This window comes from Theropithecus gelada, chromosome 20 (genome assembly GCF_003255815.1).
Source record: "Theropithecus gelada isolate Dixy chromosome 20, Tgel_1.0, whole genome shotgun sequence".
Classification (NCBI taxonomy): Eukaryota; Metazoa; Chordata; class Mammalia; order Primates; family Cercopithecidae; genus Theropithecus; species Theropithecus gelada.
In genome coordinates, this window is record NC_037688.1 from 71,238,594 (window position 1) to 71,262,837 (window position 24,244).

At 49.3% G+C, this 24,244-nt stretch overlaps 1 protein-coding gene and 1 pseudogene across 1 annotated transcript in view; one reads left to right on the forward strand and one right to left on the reverse strand.

Moving 5' to 3' along the window:
* Window positions 1–24,244, forward strand: part of LOC112613897 (vitellogenin) — an 85,568-nt gene that overhangs the window by 45,910 nt on the left and 15,414 nt on the right. The window contains exons 17-27 of the mRNA XM_025369763.1: window positions 3,081–3,239; window positions 4,441–4,625; window positions 5,495–5,677; window positions 6,722–6,813; window positions 11,006–11,169; window positions 13,139–13,298; window positions 13,541–13,620; window positions 20,872–21,079; window positions 22,071–22,226; window positions 22,597–22,730; window positions 23,159–23,317. Coding sequence (XP_025225548.1) covers window positions 3,081–3,239; window positions 4,441–4,625; window positions 5,495–5,677; window positions 6,722–6,813; window positions 11,006–11,169; window positions 13,139–13,298; window positions 13,541–13,620; window positions 20,872–21,079; window positions 22,071–22,226; window positions 22,597–22,730; window positions 23,159–23,317 — 1,680 coding nt within the window. The remainder of the gene's footprint in view (window positions 1–3,080; window positions 3,240–4,440; window positions 4,626–5,494; window positions 5,678–6,721; window positions 6,814–11,005; window positions 11,170–13,138; window positions 13,299–13,540; window positions 13,621–20,871; window positions 21,080–22,070; window positions 22,227–22,596; window positions 22,731–23,158; window positions 23,318–24,244) is intronic.
* Window positions 15,049–15,137, reverse strand: LOC112614898 (annotated as a pseudogene).

Below are 24,244 nucleotides of genomic sequence, written 5' to 3' on the forward strand. Positions count from 1 at the left end.
CCTGTAATTACAGCTATTCTGGAGGCTGAGGCGGGAAAATCACTTGAACCGGGGAGGCAGAGATTGTCAAGAGTCAAGATAGCGCCACTGCACTCCAGCCTGGGTGACAAAGACTGTGTCTCAAAAATAATAATAATAATAATAATAATAATAATAAATCGAATAGGGCTGGGTGCAGTGGCTCATGCCTGCACTTTGGGTGGCTGAGGTGGGCGGGATTGCCTGAGGTCAGGAGTTTGAGATCAGCCTTGCCAACATGGTGAAACCCCGTCTCTAGTAAAAATACAAAAATTAGCCAGGCACCTATAATCCCACCTACTTGAGAGACTGAGGCAGGAGAATTGCTTGAACTCAGGAGGCAGAGGTTGCAGTGAACCAAGGTCTCACCATTGCACTCCAGCCTAGGCAACAAAAGTGAGACTTCGTCTCAAAGAAAAAAAAGTGAACAATTCCGTGGTGTTTAGTATAGTCACCGTATTATACCACCACCACTTCTGTCTGGTTCCAGAACATTTTTATCACCCCTAAAGGAGACACTGTATCCATGAGTCGCTCCCCAGCAGCTCCTCCTCCTAGTCTCCGACAGCCATCAATTTGCTTCCTGTCTCTGTGGATTTACCTCTTCTGGATATTTCATATAAATGGAACCATATAATATGTGACCTTTGTGTCTGGCTTCTTTCTCTTAGCCTAGTGTTTTGGAAGTTCACCCACATTGTAGCGTAGCTCAGTACTCCATTCCTGTCTAAGGTCAAGTCATGTTTCATTGAATGGATGTACCACATGTTTATCCATTCATTCAGTGATGGACATTTGGGTGGTTTCTGCCTTTTGGTGACTGAATAGTGCTGCTCCTATACTTCCTTTGTGTCTGACTTTGGTTTAAAATTGGTGAGATTTCGCTATACTGTGGTTTGGATTTATAATTTGTTCCTTTTCATAGCTGCATAGTATTGCATTGTGTGAACATAAAACAATTTCTGTATCCATCAGTTGCTGGCTATTACGAACAGTGCTGTGAAGACTCTTGGGTCTGCCTTCTTAGGGGACGTGTGTATTCATACCTGTCAGGCATACACTTAGGAGTGAAATTGCTTAGTCTTAGGGTGTATATATCTTTAACCTACTTTTTCTCTTATTATTATCACTTGAGTATTTTCTTACTTAGAAGCTCAACATGTGCAGGTATTTTAATATTCATCCTATGGGTAGGGACCACAGTTTACCTAACCGTTTTCCCATTGATGGAGTTTTAGATTATTGACAACATTTTGCTCTTATGAAATGTCATTGCCGTGTACATCTGATAGTGACCAAAGTGGATGGTTGGGACCTTGGTTCACTTGGTCACATGTTTCCTAACCACCAAGTATAAAACCAGGGCCTGGGAATACCAGGATGAGCAGGGCAATAATCTCTGCTGTTAAAAGCATCTTGGACTAGAGCTGGGGGCAGCAAGAGACTTGAAAGAGGGAGATGGGCTAGGTATAAACAGTTTTTCATAGAATGCACAATCCCCTTGGTCTGTTGTTTTCTCACTTTTCCTAGAGACTCACATCCCGAGAAATATTCTGCATGAGCGCAGTGATGAATGGCAGCAGATACTTGGCCTCAGTGTTGGAGAGACAATAGGGAGTGGTGGGGACTGTGGCGGACAGAGGAAGCCTGTGGCCCAGCTAAAGTGGCAGCCACTGCTCAGCTCTGGTCCTTTGTTGTCCCTTGTTGTGGGGAGGGTGGGCAGCCCGATGTTTCTCTTTATAGAGAAGCCGGAGAGCTGGGTTTTATGTAAAATCTCCCAATTTCCAAATTCAATTTATAAAAAAACGTACGTGGCATGAAAAACAATCAAAGACTAAAAAACTGCCATGAACCAGACACCAGGGAGATACGGCAACAAGAGGCAGTGGGGTTTGCCTGATTGCATCTTGGGGTGGAAAGAGGACATTAATGGAAAAACTGGTGAAATGTAAATGAACTCTCAAGTTTAGTTAATGGAGACATACCAATGTTGATTTGTCAGCTTGCACCGTGCATCCTGGTAATGTAAGATGTTAACAATGGGGAAATCAGTTGAATGATACGTGGGAACTCTCTGTACTGTCTTTGCAAATTTTCCTTTTTTTTATTTTCTTTTTCTTTTTTTTTCAGAGACAGGGTCTTGCTCTGTCTGTTGTCCAGGGTGGAGTGCAGTGGCATGATCATAGCTCGCTGCAGCCTTGAAATCCTGGGCTCAAGTGATCCTCCCACCTCAGCTTCCCAAGTAGCTGGAACTACAGACGGTTGCCAGCATACCTGGGTTTTTTGTTTTTGTTTTTGTTTTTTTTCCTAATTTTGTAGAGACAGGGTCTTGATATGTTTTCCAGGCTTGTCTTAAACTCCTGGCCTCAAGCAGTCCTCCTTTCTCGGCCTCCCAAGTGCTGGGACTAGAGGCATGAGCTACTATGCCAAGTCAGTTTTCAACTCTTCCATAAATCTAAGATTATTCTAGAATAAAACCTTTATGAAAACATACACACACACTACTGTGCAAGTCAGAGAAAACACATCTGGGTTGGGATTTGGTTCATGCTCTAGGAGTTTTGCAAGCCTCATCTGGACCCCACAAGTTCTTGACGTTTCTCTCCAGACACCTCTTCCCCCTCCCAAAGTACAGGCACTTGGCCCTGTGTATTAGTTCGTTCTCGTGCTACTGATAAAGACATACCAGAGACTGGGCAATTTACGAAACAAAGAAAATTTAGTAGATTTACAGTTCCAAGTGGCTGGGGAGGCCTCAAAATCATGGTGGAAGTCAAGGAGAGGAAGTCACATCTTACATGGATGACAGCAGGCAACGAAAGAGCTTGTGCAGAGAAACTCCCATTTTTAAAACCATCGTATCTCCTGAGCCCATTCACTATCCCGTGAACAGCACGGGAAGGACCCGCCCCCATGGTTCAGTCATCTCCCATAGGGTCCTCCCCATAGCATGTGGGAATTATGGGAGCTATAAGATGAGATTTGGGTGGGGATACAGCCAAAGCATATCACTCTGCTAACCCTGACCCTGTTCTTTGTGACCTGTCTGGGCCCTCCCCCAGGTGACCCGGAGGCGTGAGGCCACCCAGCGGGCTCTGCGATGCGAGTTGAGCATGAAGGTGCTGGGGCAGGAGCTGAGCTTTGTGAACTGCGGAGCCACAGGGAGTCACGTGAACCACCGGTCCCTGAACCTGGCCGAGCTCGTCATTAGGCTCATGAAGGTAGCTCCTGCCTGCCCCTGCCCATGCCATCTGCCCTGTGACACTTTAACATAACAGTTAAGGGCATGAAATTTGGAGTCAGGCTGCCCAAGGTCAAATCCCAGCTCTGTCATTTACCTCTTCGAACCTGTTGATTCACTTACCATGGTCTTAGTTTCTGCATCTGTGAAACGGGGATAATAAATAAAAAATAAGAAAATATCTGGCTGGCCGAAGTGGCTCACGCCTGTAATCCCAGCACTTTGGGAGGCCGGGGTGGGTGGATCACCTGAGATCAGGAGTTTGAGACCAGCCTGGCCAGCATGGCAAAACCCCATCTCGACTAAAAACACAAAAATTACCCAGGCGTGGTGGAGGGCATCTGTAGTCCCAGCTACTTGGGAGGCGGAGGCAGGAGAATCGCTTGAACTTGGGAGGCAGAGGTTGCAATGAGCAGAGATTGCACCACTGCACACCAGCCTGGGCGACAGAGTGACACCATCTCAAAACAAAAAAACCCAGAATATCCATTCATAGAGCAATTGTATTAAAGGAGCTAATATGGTGAAAACGCAGCAAGATGCTTTCAGCTTGCCCGGTGCATACTAACGGCAGGATCCACGTTCCTCCCCACCTAACTGAACCTGATCCCTGACCTTTTCTCATAAGCAAACTGCCTGGGTTAATACCTAGCTCCATCCCTTTCTAGTTACCAGGCCTTGATGGGACATTTATCTTTGTGGTCTCAGTTTCCTCATCCAGAAACTGGGATCACGTGCCCTTTGAGGACAAATGAAATCTACTGTACTCAGTACTCAGAGGGTGCCTGGCTCACAACAGGGGTGGCCACGTGTCCCCTTATGGTTTCTTTCTTTCTGTCTATCTGTCTTTCTGCATGCCTTCCTTTCTTCTTTTTGAGATGGAGTCTTGCTCTGTTGCCCAGGCTGGAGTGCAGTGGCATGATCTCGGCTCACTGTAACTTCTGCCTCCCCGGTGCAAGCAACTCTCTTGCCTCAGCCTCCCAAGTGGCTGGCACTACAGTCATGCAACACCACGCCAGCTAATTTTTGTATTTTTAGTCGTGATGGGGTTTCCGCATGTTGGCCGGGCTGGTCTCGAACTCTTGGGCTCAAGTGATCCATCCACCTCAGCCTCCCAAAGTAGAGGGATTACAGGCCTGAGCCACCACGCCCGGCCCCCGCTTATGGTTCTTTGCCTGCAGGGGCAGGAGGTGCAGATTAACCGGAGGCTGTGCCTGGCCACAGAGGAGCTGGTCTTTCCCACGGTGTCTGGCCTTCCTGCCCGGCTGACCCTAAACGCTTCAGCTGCCATCAGCATTCGGGTCCGAGGAACTGCTGACTTCCAGCAGCGCTCGGATTTCTCCGTGAATGGTTATGTCAAGCCCAGGTATCTAGCTCCTGGGAGCTGGCACAGATTAGGTGGCATGATCCCATCCCTACAAAGGGCTGCAGAGGCCTGGGTGACATCCACATGGGCAAAAGGGAATCCCTATTCTGCAGAACACCTGTGCCAAGAGACTGTGTGCAGAGATGCTAGGTGGTTAGATCCAGTTTACAGGTGGGAAGACTGAGGCTCAGGTCCGGTCACGTGTTCAAGGTCACACTGCAATGCAAGGTGGCTGGCCACAACCGTATGCCCTTCCATCTACCCCACTCAGAAGGGAGGAGAGCAGTTAGCCTTGAGCTCACTGAACTCGTGCAACCCCCTCCCGACCAAGCAAGGCTGGTGCTGCTTCTTCCCACTGACAGATGAGGAAACCAAGGTTGAAGGTGAGGACACTGACAACCTGGGGCCACATGGCGCCAGAGCACCTGAGCAGAATGTGTGCAATATTTGGTATGATTCCAGAACCTGCTGTGGTGCTGCTGAGCATCTGTCCCCAGCCCCTCAGCTGAGCTGTCCTTGGGTCCTGGGTCTGACATGGGGAACATGGATGCCCTAGGCTGGGTGCTCTCTGGTGTGAAGAGCCTGGGCTGGGACTTAGACAGCCAGGGTTCACGTGTCCCAGCCGCATGCTTTGTCCCAGTCATGGAACCCAGGCAGGTGCTTTCACCTCTCTGAGCCTCAGTTTCCCCATCCGTAAGAGGGATTAGTGCTGGTGAGGACTGGAAAGTGCTTGGTGCACGTACAGCCTGTGGGGGGCAGTGGTGGAGGGGCTGCTGTGGCTCAAGACTGAAGGGGGCTGCTGGGGGTGGTAGGCGGGGTCTGTGGCCCCAGGGCCCTCGGGATGTAGCTGGTACATGCCTGTCCTTCAGTGCCCTGCTCCAGATCTCGGCTCAGATGGGCACAGCGGGCACCCTGGGGCAGGCCGGGCTGAGGTGGGTGACCAGCGTCCGTGGCGCCACCAGCCTGGATGGCGGGATCCAGATGCAGAAGGGCCAGGACCTCAAGGTGCATCTGAACATGCCCGAGGAGGCCATGGAGCTGCTCAGGTTCAGGTGGGTGCCCAGTGCTGGCAGAAAGGGAACCATGAGCGCCAGGGTGCAGGTGAGCAGGTGTGTGGTGTGTGTGCATGCATGTGAGTGTGTGATCACATGTCTGCATGTGTGCATGGGGACGTGCATGGGTATGGATGTGACATTAGCATGCAAGTGTGTTAGTATGTGCACCCTTGAACCTGTGTCTGAGTACACATAATCTGCCATATGAGCGCGTGTGTGAGCTGCTGTGTGCATGAGGGTGTGTCCGTGAGTGTGTCAGTGAGGAGTGAGTGTGTTATGGGAGTGCGTGTGTGTCCACAAGCATGTGTGCCTGTTGACTGTGAGGGGTGGGTGTGTCTGACAGGGACCGTGGGCAGCTGAGAGATGATAGCTGGAGAACTTTCAGACCCCTCAGCTCTTTCCTGCAGTCCCTCTGGGGCATGCTTGTCTGTGACCTCTAGCGAGGTGACTCTTGGAGAGGGGCAATTTCAGAGGGAGTGAGAGTCCAGGCTGCCCTACCTACCCACATTCTTTCCCTAATCCTGTCCCATGGGGACTTTGCCTACCTGGCTCCTCCCTCCTCCCACCTGCCCCTGTTTGCTGCCCCTCACTCACTGTCCCCCTCCATCCTGACCCCCTCCCGCCAGCCTTCTTTCCATGCTCCTAAAGCGGCCAACTCGTTACTACCCCAGGGTCTTTGCACCTGCTGTGTCCTCTGTGTGGAAAATAGCTCCTTCTCATCCTTTGGATTTCTGCTCAAATGTTATCTCTGCAGAGAACTCCCTCTACTGCAGCTAGGGGAGGCGCTGCTCTATCTCTGAGACAGCCCCCTGCCATGCTACCTCCATGTGGGTTTCTCACAGCACTTGTCAGTCTCTGTGGTCCTCAGCATCTGTCCCTGTGCCCATGGAGTGTCACTCCACTAGCTTGTGCACTGCCCAAAGGCTGGCCCTGTTCAGGGTAGAATTTGCCCCTGTGCCAAGCTCTGGCAGCTTAAGGTGTTACTTCTCTAATGAATGAATGAAAATAAGGTGTCTGACACTGTCCTCCTTCCCTACCCAGCTCTCAGCTATACCTCATCACCAGGGATGGCATGAGGAGCCTCAGACACATCCCTGGCCCTTCTGAGGCCCAGTCCTGTACTGGTGAGGAAGGTAGGCAGCGGGGCCTCCATGCCATCGTCCCAAGGTGGGCATCCTGGGGTTGAAGGGAGAAATGCCAGCTCCAGATCCCAGAGTTGCTCTCCTGCCCTAAAAGTATTCATATTCTGCAAACCAAAAAGTATCTGAGACAGGTCTCAATCAATTTAGATGTTTACTTTGCCAAGGTTAAGGACATGCTTGGAAATAAAGGAACACAAATCCACAGAACAATCTGTGGTCTTTGCCTTTTTCCAGAGATGATTCTGAAAGCTTCAAGGTTTTTTTTTGTTTGTTTTGTTTTTGCTTTTTTTTGTTTTGTCTTTACTTTAAGTTCTGGGATACATATGCACAATGCGCAGGTTTGTTCATAGGTATACATGTGTCATGGTGGTTTGCTGCACCCATCGTCATCAAGGTTTTAAGCCCTGCGTGCATTAGTATTTGTCCTAATACCCTCCCTCCCTTTGTTTAAAGGAGAAAAGAAGGCTGGAGGGGAAAGAGGGGAGGGTATGGTCACATGACTGAATCCACAGGCTATAAGAGGAAAGGAACAGGGAGGGGAATAGTCACTTACATATTCATCCTTGCTCAATAAATCAACGCCTTACATAAAATAAGGTGAACATAGAATAGCTGCGCAAATATTTAACCTTTTATCTGTAGCTACCTGCTTGGGAACAAAAGAGAAGGCAGCTTTTTGCATGACTCCGCTTCCAGCTTAATATTTTCCTTTGGCATAGCGAATTGGGATCCCAAGATTGTACTTTTATTATTATTATTGAGACAGGGTTTCTGTCGCCCAGACTGGAGTGCAGTGGTGCTATCATGGCTCACAGAAGCCTCCATCTCCCCAGGCTCAAGTGATCCTCCCACCTCAGCCTCCTGAGTAGCTGGGACTACAGGCACTTACCACCCTGCCCAGCTAATTTTTTTTTTTTTTTTTTTTTTCCGTATTTTGTAGAGACAGGGTTTTACCATGTTATCCAGGCTGGTCTCAAACTCCTGGGCTCAAGTGATCCACCTGCGTCTGCTTCTCAAAGTACCGGGATTACAGGCATGAGCCACTTGCATCTGGCTTTCTTTTCCTTTACCAACCACTTCTGTCAATGATAATGCTGCTAGAACTCTACCCTATAAAAGCAAAGCAAAATCACTTAAAAATGCTCTGTGCACAGAGATGTTCGTTGCATCATTATTTAGAACAAAAAATAGGAAGCAACTCAAATATTCCAGAGTAGGCAAAATGGGTAATTATAAGGGCCAGTGAGCTAAGCGTAGGTTGTTACATTAAGTGGTTAAAAAGAGTCAAAAGAAGAATATCTTGTATCATGAAAACTTCATGAAATTGAAATTTCAGTGTCCAGAAAGAAAGTTGTATGGGAACACAGCCACACCCCCTTCATTTGCATATAACCTATAGCTTTCTCCCACAACAGCAAAACTGAGTACTTGCAAGCTAGACCGTATGACCCCAAAGCATAAAATGTTGACTATCTGGCCGGCGGACAGCTAGCTCGCGCCTATAATCCCTGCATTTTGGGAGGCCGAGGTGAGAGGATTCCATGAGTCCAGGAGTTCAAGACTAGCCTGGGTAACATAGTGAGGCCTTGTCTCCACAAAAATTAACAAAGTAGCCAGGCATGGTGGCATGCACCAGTAGTCCCAGCTACTTGGAAGGATGACAGGAAGATCACTTGAGCCCAGGAGGTCGAGGCCACAGTGAGCTGTGTTCATGCCACTGCACTCAAGCCAGGGTGCCCAAGGAGGATTCTGTCTCTAGCTAGCTAGCTAGGTAACTGACTAAACAATCTGGCCCTTTACCAAGAACGTTTGCTGGCTCCTGGGTTGGTAAGTGATTGACATACTGCATAACTTTTTTTTTTTTTTTTTCAAGACGGAGTTTCACTCTCATCACCCAGGCTGGAGTGCAATGATGTAATCTCAGCTCACTGCAACCCCTGCCTCCCAGGTTCAAGTGATTCTCCTGCCTCAGCCTCCCAAGTAGCTGGGATTACAGGTGCATGTCACCACGCCTGGCTAATTTTTGTATTTTTAGTAGAGACAGGATTTCACCACATTGGCCAGGCTGGTCTCAAACTCCTGACCTCAGGTGATCTGACTGCTTTGGTCTCCCAAACTTTTAAATTCCATTATGAGTGAGCTGTTTTAGTGAGAAACTTCTTTAATAATAATACCAAGTGTGAGGCAGCAACACTGAATATGATCTCAACTGGGTAAAAAGACAGGAAATAAATGTGCGAAATAATAGCACATCTTGCAATATATATACACACATATATATGTGTGTATATATGTGTATATACATATATATGTGTCTATATATGTGTATACATATATATTAGTAAGGTTGGGGAGGGCTCTTTTTAATGAAGTGATATAAATTTTGCTTCATGATAATTTTCCTTTTTTGCATTTAACTTGTATTTAGAATTGTAAATAAACTCATTTACAATACAGAACATATACAGAAAAAATTTTTAAAATCTTTCAATTTTTCTAACTTTCTGCAACAAGTACATTTTTTTTTTTGTTTTTTTTTTTTTGAGACAGTGTGTTGCACTGTTGCTCAGACAGGAGTGCAGTGGCGCAATCTTGGCTCTCTGTAACCTCTGCTTTCTGGGTTCAAGTGATTCTCCTGAGTAGTTGAGATTACAGGTGCCTGCCACCATGACCAGCTAATTTTTTTTATTTTTAGTAGAGATGGAGGTGTCACTGTGTTGGCCAGGCTGGTCTCGAACTGTTGACCTCAGGTGATCTGCCCACCTTGGCCTCCCAAAGTGCTGGGATTACAGGCATCAGTGACCACATCCAGCCAACAAGTACATTTTTATAATTGGGTTAAGAGTTACTACAAAAGACATTAGTGTAGGCCCGGTGCTGTTCTCAACACTTACTGACCTGTTAGTCCTCACAGCTATGCCATGAGACAGGAACTATTATCATTAGCAGTACAAGATGAGAAACACTGACGCCCTTACAGTCAGTCAAGGGAGTAATAGCAATAGTAATAATGGAAAAGAAACTTTGAGACCCAGAGAGGTTAAGTAATTTGTCCAAGGTCACACAACTGGGAAGTGGCTGAGCCTAGAATTTGAACAAGGCATTCTTGCTCCAGAGCCTGTGTTCTACACAGTATTGCCTGACACTCTTTTTAAAAAGTATACCAGGAGCCAGGCACGGTACCTCATGCCTGTAATCCCAGCGTTTTGGGAGGCCAAGGCAGGCAGATCACCTGAAGTCAGGAGTTCAAGACCAGCCTGGCCAACATGGTGAAATCCCATCTTTACTAAAAATACAAAAACTAGCCAGGCATGGTGGCTCATGCCTGTAATCATCCCTTGGCAGTCCCGCCCCTGCTGGCCTCCCTCCCTGACTGTCCTCCAGACTCGCTGCCCTGAAGACACACTGCCCCTTTTTCAAGGCCACACTAATGCCTGCCCCAGGGCATTGCACTGGGTGTTTCCCTTGCCACTAATACTCTTCCCCAGGACATCCACCTAACTCCCTCCCTTGCTCCTTTCAAGTGTCCTTCAATGGGACCCCTCAGAGGCTGCCTTCCCGGGACCCCCTGTCCAGACCAGCACCCCTGTCAGGGCCCCTAACCATTGACTTTGCCAGCACACTCACTGGCGGCTGCCGTCTTACTCGTTCTTGTGTGTGGTCGTCCTGTGCCTCCTCTCTAGGACGTAGCTATTCAGAAGGCTGAGGCAGGAGAATCACTTGAACCTGGGAGGCAGAGGTTGCAGTGAGCTGAGATTGTGCCACTGCACTCCAGCCTGGGTGACAGAGCGAGACTCTGTGTGGAAAAAAAGTCTACCAGGGGTTCTCAGCTGGGGCAGTTTTGACCCCACAGGAGACATTTGGTAATATGTGCAGAAATATTTGATTGTTGGTAAGGGTAACTGGCATCTAGCGGATAGGGACCCACGATGCAGCAAAACATCCTATAATGCACAAGACAGCCCCCCAGATAAGATGATCTGACCCCAAATGTCAGTAGTGCTGAGGTGGAGAAACCCTGGTCTACACACCACTGCCTCACAGGATTCCTGTCTACATGGTGCCTTTCTTCAGAAGAAATCAGAGAAGTGCTTTCTTCGCTGATGTGGCAGCGGTAGGCGCCCATGCCCAAAGCCCTCTGGGTCTCCACTGACCAGTGCTGCCTGCTTACCTCTCTCTGCAGTGTCCTACACCTGGGGCTGGCGGCTGTGCACTGAAGTGACCTGGCCGGTGCCTGGCCAGCCCTACGTGCTCTCATTGCCTGTGTTTGCGGCCGTGATGCTGCAGAAGCGGGACCCGGGGCTCCGACAGTATCTGCTGGAAGCTGCGTATACCCTGCAGCCCCAGGTGGGCCCTAGGGAACAGCCATGTGGTGGGTCTCCTTAGGTCAGCACTGGGCTCACCCAAAAGGATGTGGGGCTCCTCTGTGGCGCTGTTGGGCTGTGCTGCTCTTGCTATAGGTTTCTTCTGGACCCTTGCACATACTGATTCTCTGTCTGGGGCTGTATGACGCATTAACTCTGAATCAGTCTTCAGATCTCATTTCAGGGGTCACTTCCTCAGGGAAGCCTGCCTTGGTTACCCCAGAGCACATCATATTCTTCTGTGACTTGTCTTAAGACATCCACGTTTCTTCCCTTTTGATCACTTCTGTTTCTCAGTGAAGCTAGCTAGTTAATGTCTGTCTTCCCTGCTGGTGACTCAGTTCCTGGGAGCAGATTCAGGGTTTGTTTTACTTACCCCTGTGTCATCAGCATCTGGTCCAGAGGAGGCACTCAGCGGCCTCCTGTCTGACCCCCCAGCTCCTGCTCTGGTCTCCTAACCATCTTAACCAGCAGCCAGATGGGCCCTCTGAAATCCTAGCTGGATCGTGTCCCTCCTCTGCATGAAACACCCCGCTGTAGCTCCTGTTACCCTTAGAGTAAGAGCCAGACGCCGTGACCCACAGGCCCTTGGCAGTCCCGCCCCTGCTGGCCTCCTTCCCTGACTCTCCTCCAGACTCACTGCCCTGAAGACACACTGGCCCCCTTTTCAAGGCCATGCGCATGCCTGCCCCAGGGCCTCTGCACTGGCTGTTTCCCCTGCCAGGAACACTCTTGCCTGGCACAGCCACCTAACTGCCTCCCTCGCTCCTTTCAAGTGTCCTTCAATGGGACCCCTCAGAGGCTGCCTTCCCAGGCCCCCCTGTCTAGACCAGTGCCCTAGTTAGGGCCCCTAAACCATTGACTTTGCCAGCACACTCACCGGAGGTTGCTATCTTACCATTCTTGCGTCTGGTGGGCCTGTGCCTCCTCACTGGGACGCAGGCTCCGTGCGGTCGGGGACTCTGCATATGTCATGCTCAGTCATCTTCCACTCAGCAGCGCGTCTCTGTTGGTGTTGAACAGATGTACGCTGCCGTGGCATTTCAGAATGGGGCTTGTGGCTGAGGCTGCACTTTCCCGAAAACAGACCCAAGCCTTGGACTCGGGTACAAGTGATTTATTAAGAAAAGGCTCTGGGGGACCCAGTAAGAGCGGAGAAATTAGGACAGGCCGGGGGAAGATGCTGGGAGGGGTGCAATTTCAGGTGAAGTTGCAGCCTCAGCCTGGCCCCACGGGGAGCCCCAGAGCACGAGGTACTTGCAGAGTGTGTTCCCCTCTGGGCTAGGGTGCTGGGAGTTTTGGCTGCAGTGCTGGAGGGCAATGTTCTGGAGCCCTCAGGTGACAGCCAGGAAGTGCAGAGCTTGCAGAAGCTGGGGGACAAGGACACAAAGCTGGTTAAAAGGATGGGAGAGGCCGGGTGCAGTGGCTCACGCCTGTAATCCCAGCACTTTGGAAGGCCAAAGCAGGTGGATCACTTGACGTCAGGAGTTCAAGACCAGCCTGGCCAACATGGTCAAAACCCTGTCTCTACTAAAAATAACAAAACAAAAATTAGCCAGGCTTGTTGGTGCATACCTGTAATCCCAGCTGCGCAGGAGACTGAGGCAGGAAAATCACTTGAACTTGGGAGGCAGAGGTTGCAGTGAGCCAAGATCATGCCCCGGTACTCCAGCCTGGGCAACAGGGTGGGTCTGGGTCTCAAAACAAAAAAGGATGGGAGGGGTTTGTACAGGATACCGGGGGTATGCCCTGCAGCTGCTTCTCCCTGGCCATTTGCTGGATAAATTGCGACCCTGTGGGCGTGGACCTGGGCTGTGCTGCAGAGCTTTACACTTCTGCAGGCGATTTTGAAGCCCGAGAAACTCCTCATTGAGGAATTACGAGGATAACTGTGCTAGGGTCTGAAGGGTGGAGGTGGAGGCTCTCAGTCTTGAGGACTCTGCTGTTTCCAGAAGGACAGCTGGTTCCCTCAAGAAGCCACAGCCCACATCTTCATGGGCACGCCGGGGTCAGAAGTGCCAAGGGATGTCGGGGTGGACGTCAGCTACAGCTTGCCCCAGAGCAAGTTCCGGCTCAAGCTTCTCCATCCCAAGAAGAAAATCAAGCTGGACGGTAATGTCAACATCCCTCCCTGCTCCCTGCGCCCCTGACTCGGTGCCACACCCAGGGCTGGGCCCCTACAGTGAGCTGGCTCATAGGTTTGTCTGTGACCTCCTGAAATCCAGCCCCATTTTACAGGTGATGCATCTTAGGCTCAGAGATTAAAAAATGGGCAGGCTGTCCTCCCAGGGGAATGGAGGGGCCAGATCTAGATGTTGAACGCTTGTCTCTAAACTCTGGTTTTGTACCCCCAGGAAAGATGGAGGCTCTTGGGAGTGCCCATGTGGGTCACTTGGAGTTGATACTGGATGACAGGGATGTCTACTACATCAAGGTTTGCTCCACACCCTTGGCCCACCTGTGTCGGCACCTGCCACCTCCCCAGGGATTTCCTACCCGGGTCCCAGAGCCCTGTTAACTATTGCCACCACCTCTGGGATCTTCCCTTTCTACCTGCCGGTTAAGAAGTGTTAGTTCTGTTACCCAGAAATGTATAAAGAAGAAAAAAATGGGCTCAAATTCCACCGTCGTTGATGTTAAAAATGGATATCAATAACACAAAAACATGCTTTTAAGAATTCAGGCGGGATGCAGTGGCTCACGCCTGTAATTCCAGCATTTTGGGAGGTCAAAGCGGGTAGATCACCTGAAGTCAGGAGTTCGAGACCAGCCTGGCCAAATGGTGAAACCCCGCCTCTGATAAAAATACAAAAATTAGCCGGGTGTGGTGGTGGGTGCCTGTAATCCGAGCTACTTGGGAGACTGAGGCAAAAGAATCACTTGAACCCAGGAGGTGGAGGTTTCAGTGAGCTGAGATCATGCCACTGCATTCCAGCCTGGGAGACAGTGTAAGACTCTGTCTCTAAATAAATAAATAAATAAAAATAAAAGCCAGGTACAATGGCTTATACCTGTAATTACAGAAAGTTAGGAGGCTAAGGTGGGAGGATCACTTGAGGCTAGGAGTTCGAGATAAACCTGGGCAACTTAGCAAGATCCAGTCTCTACAAAACATTTTAAAAAGTTACCCAGGCACAGTGGCGTGTGCCTGTAGTCTCAACTACTCAGGAGGCTGAGGCAAGAGGACTGCTGGAGCCCAGAAGTTTGAGGCTACAGTGAGCCATGCTTGTGCCACTACACTCCAGCCTGGGCGACAAAGTAAGACCCTGTCTCTGAAAAAAAGAATTCAGAATAGAGAAAGGTATAAATTGTAAGTTAAAGCATGCCGCGTCCGAAATTTCCTGCAGAAGTATTGATGCACGTGCCGAGAAATCTGTATTCATTTCCCAAAGCTGCCTTAACAAAGTACCCTAACTGTGTGGCTTCAGCTACAGGGATTTATTCTCACAGTTCTGGAGGCCAGGAGTCTGAAATCGAGGTTTTTCTGTTTTTTCCCCCACCGTGAAGGCTGTTAGGGAGGATCTGTCCCAGGTCTCGCTCCTGGATTCTACAAACCTCCAGAGCTCCTTGGCTTGGAGGTGCTCTTCTGTCTCCGTCTTCACATAATCTTCCCTTTGTAGGTGTCTGATGTCCACACATCCCCTTTTTACAGGGACATCAGGCACACGGGATTAGGGTTCACCCTCATCACCTCAGCTTAGCTTAATCATGTGTGAAGACCTTATTTCCAAATGAGGTCACATTCACAGATACTGCGGCTTAGGGCTTCAGCATCTTGCAGGGAGACACAGTGCAACCCGTAACACTATAGATTTGCAAATATTTTTAGTTTGGGTTTCTGGGTTTTATTTTTTCTTTTTCACATCAGGTGGGTGATGTGATGATGTAACAAGGTTTGAGGGAGGCACACATCATACAATAGCATGAAAACCCAATTTTCATGCTTAGGTTTTGTTTTTTCATTTTTATTTTCTTTTTTTGAGGCGGGGTCTTGCTCTGTCGCTCAGGCTGGAGTGCAGAGGTGCAAACATGGCTCACTGCAGCCTTGACCTCCTGGGCTCCAGCGATCCTCCCACCTCAGCCTCCCGAGTAGCTGGGACTAGAGGCATGTGCCCCCATGCTTGGCTATTTTTTTTATATTTGTGTAAAAATGGGGTCTCACTACATTGCCCAGGCTGGTCTCAAACTCTTGGGCTCACACAGTCTGCCCACCTTGGCCTCCCAAAGTGCTGGGATTACAGGCATGAGCGTCCACTCCCAGTTTCCCAGTTTTTTTCTTTTTTTTAACTTGTAAGGACTTTTTTTTTTTTTTTTTTTTAACTCAAAAATATACCTTGGCAGCTGGGCGCCATGGCTCATGCCTGTAATCCCAACACTTGGGGAGGCCAAGGTGGATGGATCACTTGAGGCTAGGAGTTGGAGACCAGCCTGGCCAACATGGTGAAACCCCATCTCTATTGAAAATACAAAAAATTAGCCGGGTGTGGTGGCAGGCGCCTGTAATGCCAGCCACTCAGGAGGGTGAGGCAGGAGAATCACTTGAACCCAGGAGGCAGAGGTTGCAGTGAGATGATTTTGTACTACTGCACTCCAGTCTGGGTGGCAGAGCGAGACTCTGTCTCAAAAAATATATATATATATGTGTGTGCGCACACGCTTGTGTGTATATATATATGTATATATACATACACACGTAATACACATATATGTACATACACCGTGGCAATCTTTTTAGACCAGCATGCGCTGATACAATTTAAATTCTATTGTAGATTTCATTTAGATTAATTCAATCTAAATACTATTACATTCTACAATTAAATAGGCAATGCATTTAAATGATTCAAAGTTCAAAAGCTATGAAAGGGTATAGAACTGACTCTTCCATATGGTAGCCAGTGGCACACATGTTTATTGAAATCTAAGTGAGGCGGGGTGCGGTGACTCATGCCTATAATCCCAGCACTTTGGGAGGCCGAGGGAGGTGGCTCACTTGAGGTCAGAAGTTCAAGACCAGCCTGACCAACTTGGCGAAACCCCATCTCTACCAAAAATACAAAAAGTAGCCAGGTGTGGTGGCGGGCTCCTGTAATCCCAGCTACTTGGGAAGCTGAGGCAGGAGAATTGCTTGAACCTATGGGGGTGGGGACACGGAGGTTGCAGTGAACCAAGATCATGCCAGTTTACTCCAGCCTGGGCAACAGAGCGAGACTATCTCAAAAAAAAAAAAAAAAAACCTAAATGAATTAAAATTAAAGAAAATTAAAGATTTGGTTCTTTGGCTGCATGGGCCACATTTCAGGTGCTCTAAAGCTTCATGCAGCCCTGAGACATTGCCCTCATTACAGAAAGTTCTATTCGTTGGTGCTGGTGTAGCCTTAAAACTTCTCTCCCACCCCTCCTGAAAGTCAACCACTGTTAGGGTTTTATTGGTGATTCGTTTCTGAGATGGTCTATGCACACAGTCAGCACATGGAGTTAATATATCCACTTTAAAGAAAATAAGTGCCTCCTGTGTAGCATGAATGACTGTGTAATAGTCCGTGGAATGGAATTTATTCAGCTAGTTTAATAATGAAGGGCTCTTGAGTTTTTGCCAGGTTTCCGCTCTTACAAATATTCTGCTGTGAACACCATTTTCTCTGCAGAGTAAATTCTTAACAATGGAATTCCCTGGCCACAAGGTTTATATGTTTTTTCTCTTTTCTTACTTTCTTCCTTTCCTTTCTCTCTCTCTCTTTCCCGCCGTCTATTCCCTCTCTCTTCCCTCTCTGTTCTCACCTCTTTCCCCCACTTTCCCCCATGTCTTCTCCCTCTTCGCCTGTCTCTCTTTTCCCTCTCTGCCCACCTCCCCGCCTTCTCTTCTTTTATAACATCTTCTTCTGTGCAGTGGCATGATCCTAGATCACTGCAGCCTCAAATCCCTGGGCTCAAGCAATCCTCCTGCCTCAGTCTCCCAAATAGCTGGGACTACGGCCTGTGCCACCACGCCCTTCTATTTTTCTTTCTTTCTTTCTTTCTTTCTGTGTGTGTGTGAAGATGAGGTCTTACTATGCTGTCTAGGCTTGTTTACATCTTAGTAGGTGCTTTTCTAGGGTTCTTACCCAAGGGTACCTGGTCGAAACTTAGTGAGTCACTTGAAGCCCCTGTCATTCTGTTGAAGTTTTGTGTCTACCCTCCATCCTGCGGAGAAGATTTAAAACTTCCATCCCCTTTTCAAGCAGATCTGTGACTTCAAAAAGTGTACAAATGTTGGGAGGCTGAGGTGGGAGGATCACTGGAGGTCAGGAATTTGGGACCAGCCTGGCCAAGATGGTGAAACCCTGTCTCTACTAAAAATACAAAAATTAGCTGGGCATGGTGGCGCACACCTGTAGTCCCAGCTTCTCGGGAGGCTGAGGCAGGAGAATTGCTTGAATCTGGGAGGTGGAGGTTCCAGTAAGTCAAGATCGTGACACTGCACTAGAGCCAGGGTACAAATAGCAGTTTTAGACTTGTGATCCCAACAGGCATGATTGCTGGGCAAGTTTGGCAGTGGATCTCCTGATTCTGCCTCAGTTCCCAGTGTCTTCTCAGAGAGGCCTGGAGTGGAGCATCTGAAGCTGGAGCTGGATCTCTTGCTGCAAAAATACATTCTCTACTTCCAGCTGTGCCGTCAGCCTGGGTTGGGGGAAGATCTATGTCAGGGGAGAGCTGTCCTCCTAAAGCCCCACCTGCCTGGTGGCTGAGAGTTATGCCTCATTTCCAGAATTATCAGGGGCCCTCGAACTTCTAGTTGTTTGTCAAATGTACAAGCACAAGTTGCCTCTACCTCCCCGCGGACCTTCCTGCTGGTCCCTATAGAGCTGCCTGCAGCCTGGAAACGTTTGGAGAAATTCTAGTTCCACCTGCCCCAGACTCATCACAAGTACAGTAACAGCTGGAGCTCCAGAACTCTGGAACTTTCTGGAGCCTGTTTCAGCAGACATGAGGTCCCCCCTTCAAGTCCTCTCTGTAACCCCATACAAGATGAAGAAACTGAGGCAGATGAGCTCATGAATACAAAGTGCCAGAGCTTGGGTTCATCTTGTCTCAAAGCTTATGGGATTTAACATTGGTTTAGGGAAGAGTGTTCTATTCTGTGCCCCCTCCCGCTAGTGTGCAGGGTTTGGGTCCTGGGTTGCCTGGAGACCCCAGGTTATGCCTGCTGACCTGACACATTTACAAGTAGCATTCTCTTTAACTGCAAAGTGTTCTGGTTTGGGTGAGAAATTCTGTGTTCACCCTGTTCATGTGCACCTTGAGGAAGCTCTGACGAGCACCACACAGCGTCTGGTCCAGACTGGAGAAAGCCATCGCCAGAATGTGCCTGCCAGCAGGAAAAGCTGGGAGCAGAGTAGAGAGCCAGCATCTGTTTCTGCAAAAAGAGGAGAAGGGTGTGTCTCTGTAGTCGTGTGTGCACGCATGTACATCCATAAACATGTCACATACCCATACGCATGTTCATACACATGTCCATACACATGCCCATATTTACACACATGAACATGCACATGTAGACACATCTGTATATGCATTCATATATACACACATCCATATACATATCTGTACACGTCTATACAGTCCATACACACATTCATATTCACATACATCCATATTCACATCCAACATATTCGCACATTTGTGTTCACACAATCCACATGTAGACATATCTGTATGCATATGTTCGTATACACACATCCATATATCCACTTCTTTACACATACATACGTTCATACACACGCATGTCCATACACATGTCTACATGCAGACACATCCATGTACAAACACATTCGTACATACATCTGTGTGCACATTCAACAGAGAAAGTTTTGGCCTTGCTGGCCTTTGCAAGGGCTATGGATTGTACCATAAGAAAGGCTAGTGTACCATCATTCGACATGTCTGGTTGCCATGTAGAGATCAGTTGCCAGTGGCAGGATGGGAGCTGGGAGAGTCATGAGGACATTGCATATACACATCCAAATGTAGGCATATCTGTATGCACATTTATGTACACACATCCATATTTATACATGTCTGTTTACATGTCCATACACACATGTCCATATACATCCGTATTCACACAATCCACGTGTGGGCATTATCTGTACACATTCATATACATGCATTTATATATACACTTCTTTACACACATCCATACACATACGTGTCCATACACATATTTGTCCATACACGTCCATATTCACACACGAACATCCACATGTAGACACATCTGGATATACGTTCATATATACACGTCCGTATATATACACGTCTGTATGCATTTCTACACACACATCCATATATACATATCTGTTTACATGTCCGTACACACATCCGTATTCACACAGTCCACATGTAGACATATCTGTATGCATACTTTCATATATATACATCCATATATATATATCTCTTTACATATCCGTACACATACGTTTATACGCATGTCCATACATACATCTACATACAGACGCATCCATGTACAAACACATTCGTAGGTACACCTGGGTGCACCCACATGTCTGTATACATACATGTCTATACACACCCCTGTATACACACACATCCATGTAGATACATCTGTACACACATCCACACACATTTGTACACATCTATGGGGAGCAGGGAAAGAGAGCGTTAAGTAGTGGCAGTCTGGTAATAGCGAGCGTTGCTTTGACGTCTTTTGGGTAAACTGACCAGCTGGTGGCCATCAGAGGGATGTGGGGTTGGGGGACTGCAGGTTGGCAGGGCCGTGAAAGATTATATTTGCAGTTGCTCATGGCTTTTCCAGAGAATCTTCTCTGCGGGGCCGTGGAGTGTGTAGTGAGCTGTCCCCATGGTCCATCTGCCAGTGTCTTCCCATGGCCAGGTCTGCACCACTGACCAAAAGAGAAAATTCTGGCCTCGTTGGCCTTCGCAAGCAGTTTGGATTGTACCGTAAGAAAGGCTAGTGTGCCATTGTTCAACGTGTCTGGTTGCCATGTGGAGATCAGTTGCCAGCGGTGGGATGGGAGCCGGGAGAGCCAGGAGGACGTTGCAGTGAGACAGGCCGATGACCGGGGCTCCAGCTGGTGAGGCAGCAGAGGTGGCAGAAGTGGTTGATTCTAGACCCATTCCATAGGGACAGTGGACTCCAGTTCCTGATGGATTGAAAGAGGGGGATGTCAAGGAGAGAAGAGGAGTCCCTTGTATTTATGTCTAAATTTGTAACACAGGTTTCTGATTTTGAGAAATCCGGAGTTTAAAAAATTGGGGGAAGCGCTGGGTACAGTGGTTCATGCCTGTAATCCCAGCACTTTGGAAGGCCAGGGCGGGTAGATCACTTGTGTTCAGGAGCTTGGGACCAGCCTCACGAACAAAGTGAAACGCCATCTCTACTAAAAATTAAAAAATTTGCTGGGTTTGGTGGCTCGTGCCTGTAATCCCAGCTACTCGGGAGGCTGAGGCAGGAGAATCACTTGAACCCGGGAGGTGGAGGTTGCAGTGAGCCAGGATCCCACCACGGCACTCTAGCCTGGGACACAAAGTGAGACTCCGTCTCAAGGAAAAACAAAAACTGGGGAAGGATCAGTGTAGAAGGCTGTCAGCTGGCTTGTCTGCTGCCCTGTCTGGTCCCAGCTCATGTGGTCAGGGCTGGGCCTGCTGGCCAAGCCTGTCTTCCCAGGTGACACTGAAGCCTTTTCAGGGCTGGAGTGACCTGCAGCCAGCCGTGGGTGGTGAGGCCGAGTGGTTCCAGGCGCAGCTGGAGGTGAAACTGGTGACGGGGGGCAGCCCCATTGTCTTTGCCGGGAACGTCACACGGCAGGCGGGCAGCAAGCTGGCCTTCTCCGCATGGCTGAGCCATCCACTGAGTGACCAGGCCCACATGACAGGTAGGAGATGAGACCCCTTCTGCGCCCTCTGCTCTGTGGCCAGGGTAAGGTGTGGTGGCCCAAGTGCCTCATTATGCTCCTCATCTCCCCAGCCTCTCTTAATATCAACATCCCATCTAAGGGCAGATCCAGGCTCCATGTGAGCCCCCAGAACCTCCCCCAACCTCCAACTGCATCCACAAACCTTCAAATGGCAGCTTTTGGAGTGTTTTTATTCTGATCCATGATAAGAAACACATGTAATGTTTTGATCTAAAATACACTGGGCATTTAAGACAGAGCAGGTGCTGGCCCTGGTGCTGGAGGTGGGGTGGTGGCGCCTGGGTGTGCCTCTCATGGGTGTTCCGGAAGATTCCAGGGTAAGGACAGGAGCTGGGGCTGGGGGTTCTTGGAGCAGTGGCTGTCGACCCTCTGATGTGGGCGTTTGGGAGTCATAACAGCTGGCTCAGTTTCACCTGTGTGTTCTGGCTGAGCTTCTGTGTCTCAGAAGCTTCCAAAGGTGAAATTGACCCGACAACCCACCATGCGCTGTTATTTCTTTTCTCTTCTGTCTTGTTCGATTTTGGTTTTTTGTAGTTTATTTTTGGGCCAGGCGCAGTGTCTCACGCCTGTAATCCCAGCACTTTGGGAAGCTAAGGCGAAGAGGATTACTTGAGCCCAGGAGTTCAAGACCAGGCTAGGCAACATAGTGAGACCACCGCTTCTACAAAAAATACAAAAATTAGCGAAGTGTGGTGGCACACACATCTGTCGTTCCAGCTACTTGGGAGGCTGAGGTGGGAGGATCGATTGAGCCTGGGAGGTCAAGACTACAGTAAGCTGTGATCAGGCCTGTCTGTGGCCTGTTGTGCAGGGTGCACATGTGTTGGCTCTTCAAGGAGCCCCCAACGCCAAGGCCCCTCGGTGATTCCCGAGTCCCCTCTTTGCCTGGGGGTGGGGATGTTGGTCCCAGGAGCTGGTCCTCTCATCTGCCTGCTCTCTGTCCCTGCAGCACTGCTGGAGAGGAAAGAGGAGGATGGACGGTGGGTGGCCACCCTGGGTGCCGAGCTCTTCGTGCCAGGTCTGGTGGGGCTGCGTGCCATTGGCCTGCTGCAGCAATGGGACCGGCTCTGGACCAACTACCTGAGGATCCAGTACAGCCTTCTGGGTAAGGTGCTGCGTGCCTGGCTGCGGGGCAGGTGGAGGTGACAGGGCCTGCCCCGTTTCCTAGGGCTGTGGCTCCGTTAGCTAAGATACGCTGTCACCACAGGGTTTTTCCATTAGTCACTCTGTTGGTTCTGAGTAGGACTGAGTACCTGTCCATTAAAAAAAAAAAAAAAAAAAGGTGTATCTTTTAAGGGGACGTTCACCCCCATGTCTTAAGACCTTCCCATCGTCAGGTTCTAATGGAGTGACGGGTGGAGTAGAGCATGGGGTTGTGGCTGAGGCCAGGGTGGGCCAGGCCCTCCTCCTCTTGGAGCCCTGGTGGAGGGCTGCCTGGCAGAGGAGGGCAGGGGTCTATAGGTTAATCCACACAGGTCAGGCGAAGCAGCCGGCACACGAGTGTAGCACCAGCCAGAAGCTGCAGGCAGAGAGCAGCTCGAATGGCGCCTACAGGCTGGAGCTGGGCCACGAGCTCCACTGCACACAGATCCCAGCCTTCAGCCACAAGGTGGGTGCCCAGGCCAGGTGCGACATCCAGAGAGAGCACCAGAGTCAGGCAAGTGGTGATCTGAGTACCCTGAGCTCATCTCCGAAGAGATGGACTTGCTCAAAATCACATAGCCATATGGGAATGGATCCGGGGCTGGAACTTCAGCCTCAGTCTTACATCTATTCATCCAGGAATGCTTTAGCCCAGGAGGCAGAGGTTGCAGTGAGCCGAGATGGCGCCACTGTACTCCAGCTTGGGTGGGAGAGTGAGATCTTGTCTCTAAAATAAATAATAAATTAAAAACAAACAAACCATAATAGTGCTTCCTACAGAACCGTCTCTTCTGAAAACAAAGCTGATATCCCTGGAGTGGGTGGCTGTGAGGAGGCCCAGGGACTGAGTGGGCAGAGCCTCCATGGGCAGTTCACCACCCATGTGTGTCCCAGGTCCAGCTCTGGCACGAGGAGGACTCGGGCCACCTGCTCTCACAGCTGGAGGTGAGCTATGGGAAGCACTGGGACAAGAACAGCAACAAGAGGCATCTCCGTGTTAGCCAGACCTTCAAGAATGACTCCGGGCCCGCCCTGAGCAATCACTTCATGGAGGTGAGCCTGGCCACTGCAGCAGAGCCATGCCCCATGAGTCCAGCATGGATGGTGGGAGCTGGGGAACCCCCGCATGGCCCTCTGGCCCTGGCTACAAGGATGCAGCCAACTGAAACTCAGCCTTGGTGACTTTCCGTTTTGCACCTCCAGCGCCACGTCCCCAGGGGTGAGAAACGCTTCTCATAGGGCCAAGGACTGGCAGGAGGGCTTGGGAAACACAGATTTCCACCTGTAAAAATGTGTTTTGGAAAGAGGGGTTCGCGTTTAGTTTTTCCCTGAGGGTGGGTTCTTTTGCTGAGTTAGGAATGATGGTGTGCTCAGCAGCTGAATAGGTGGTGGTTCTTTTTTTTTTTTTTTTTAGACGGAGTCTCGCTCTGTCACCCAGGCTGGAGTGCAGTGGCCGGATCTCAGCTCACTGCAAGCTCGGCCTCTCAGGTTCACGCCATTCTCCTGCCTCAGCCTCCCGAGTAGCTGGGACTACAGGTGCCCTCCACCTCGCCTGGCTAGTTTTTTGTATTTTTTAGTAGAGACGGGGTTTCACCGGGTTAGCCAGGATGGTCTTGATCTCCTGACCTCGTGATCCACCCGTCTCGGCCTCCCAAAGTGCTGGGGTTACGGCTTGAGCCACTGCACCCAGCCCAGGTGGTGGTTCTTAAACAGCACTATTTAACCTTGTATGTTTATTTAAAAATTGGTTTGGAATTTTTTTTCCCTTTTCAGATCCAGTCCTGCAAATGGTCTTTTAAATATTAACTTTGATTTTAACTGTGGTTAAATATATGTCATATAAAATGTACTATTTATGTTATTTATTTAATTTAATTATTTATTTGAAGACTGAGTCTTGTTCTGCGGCCCAGGCTGGAGTGCAGTGGCACAATCTTGGCTCACTGCAACCTCCGCCTCCTGGGCTCAGGTGATTCTCCA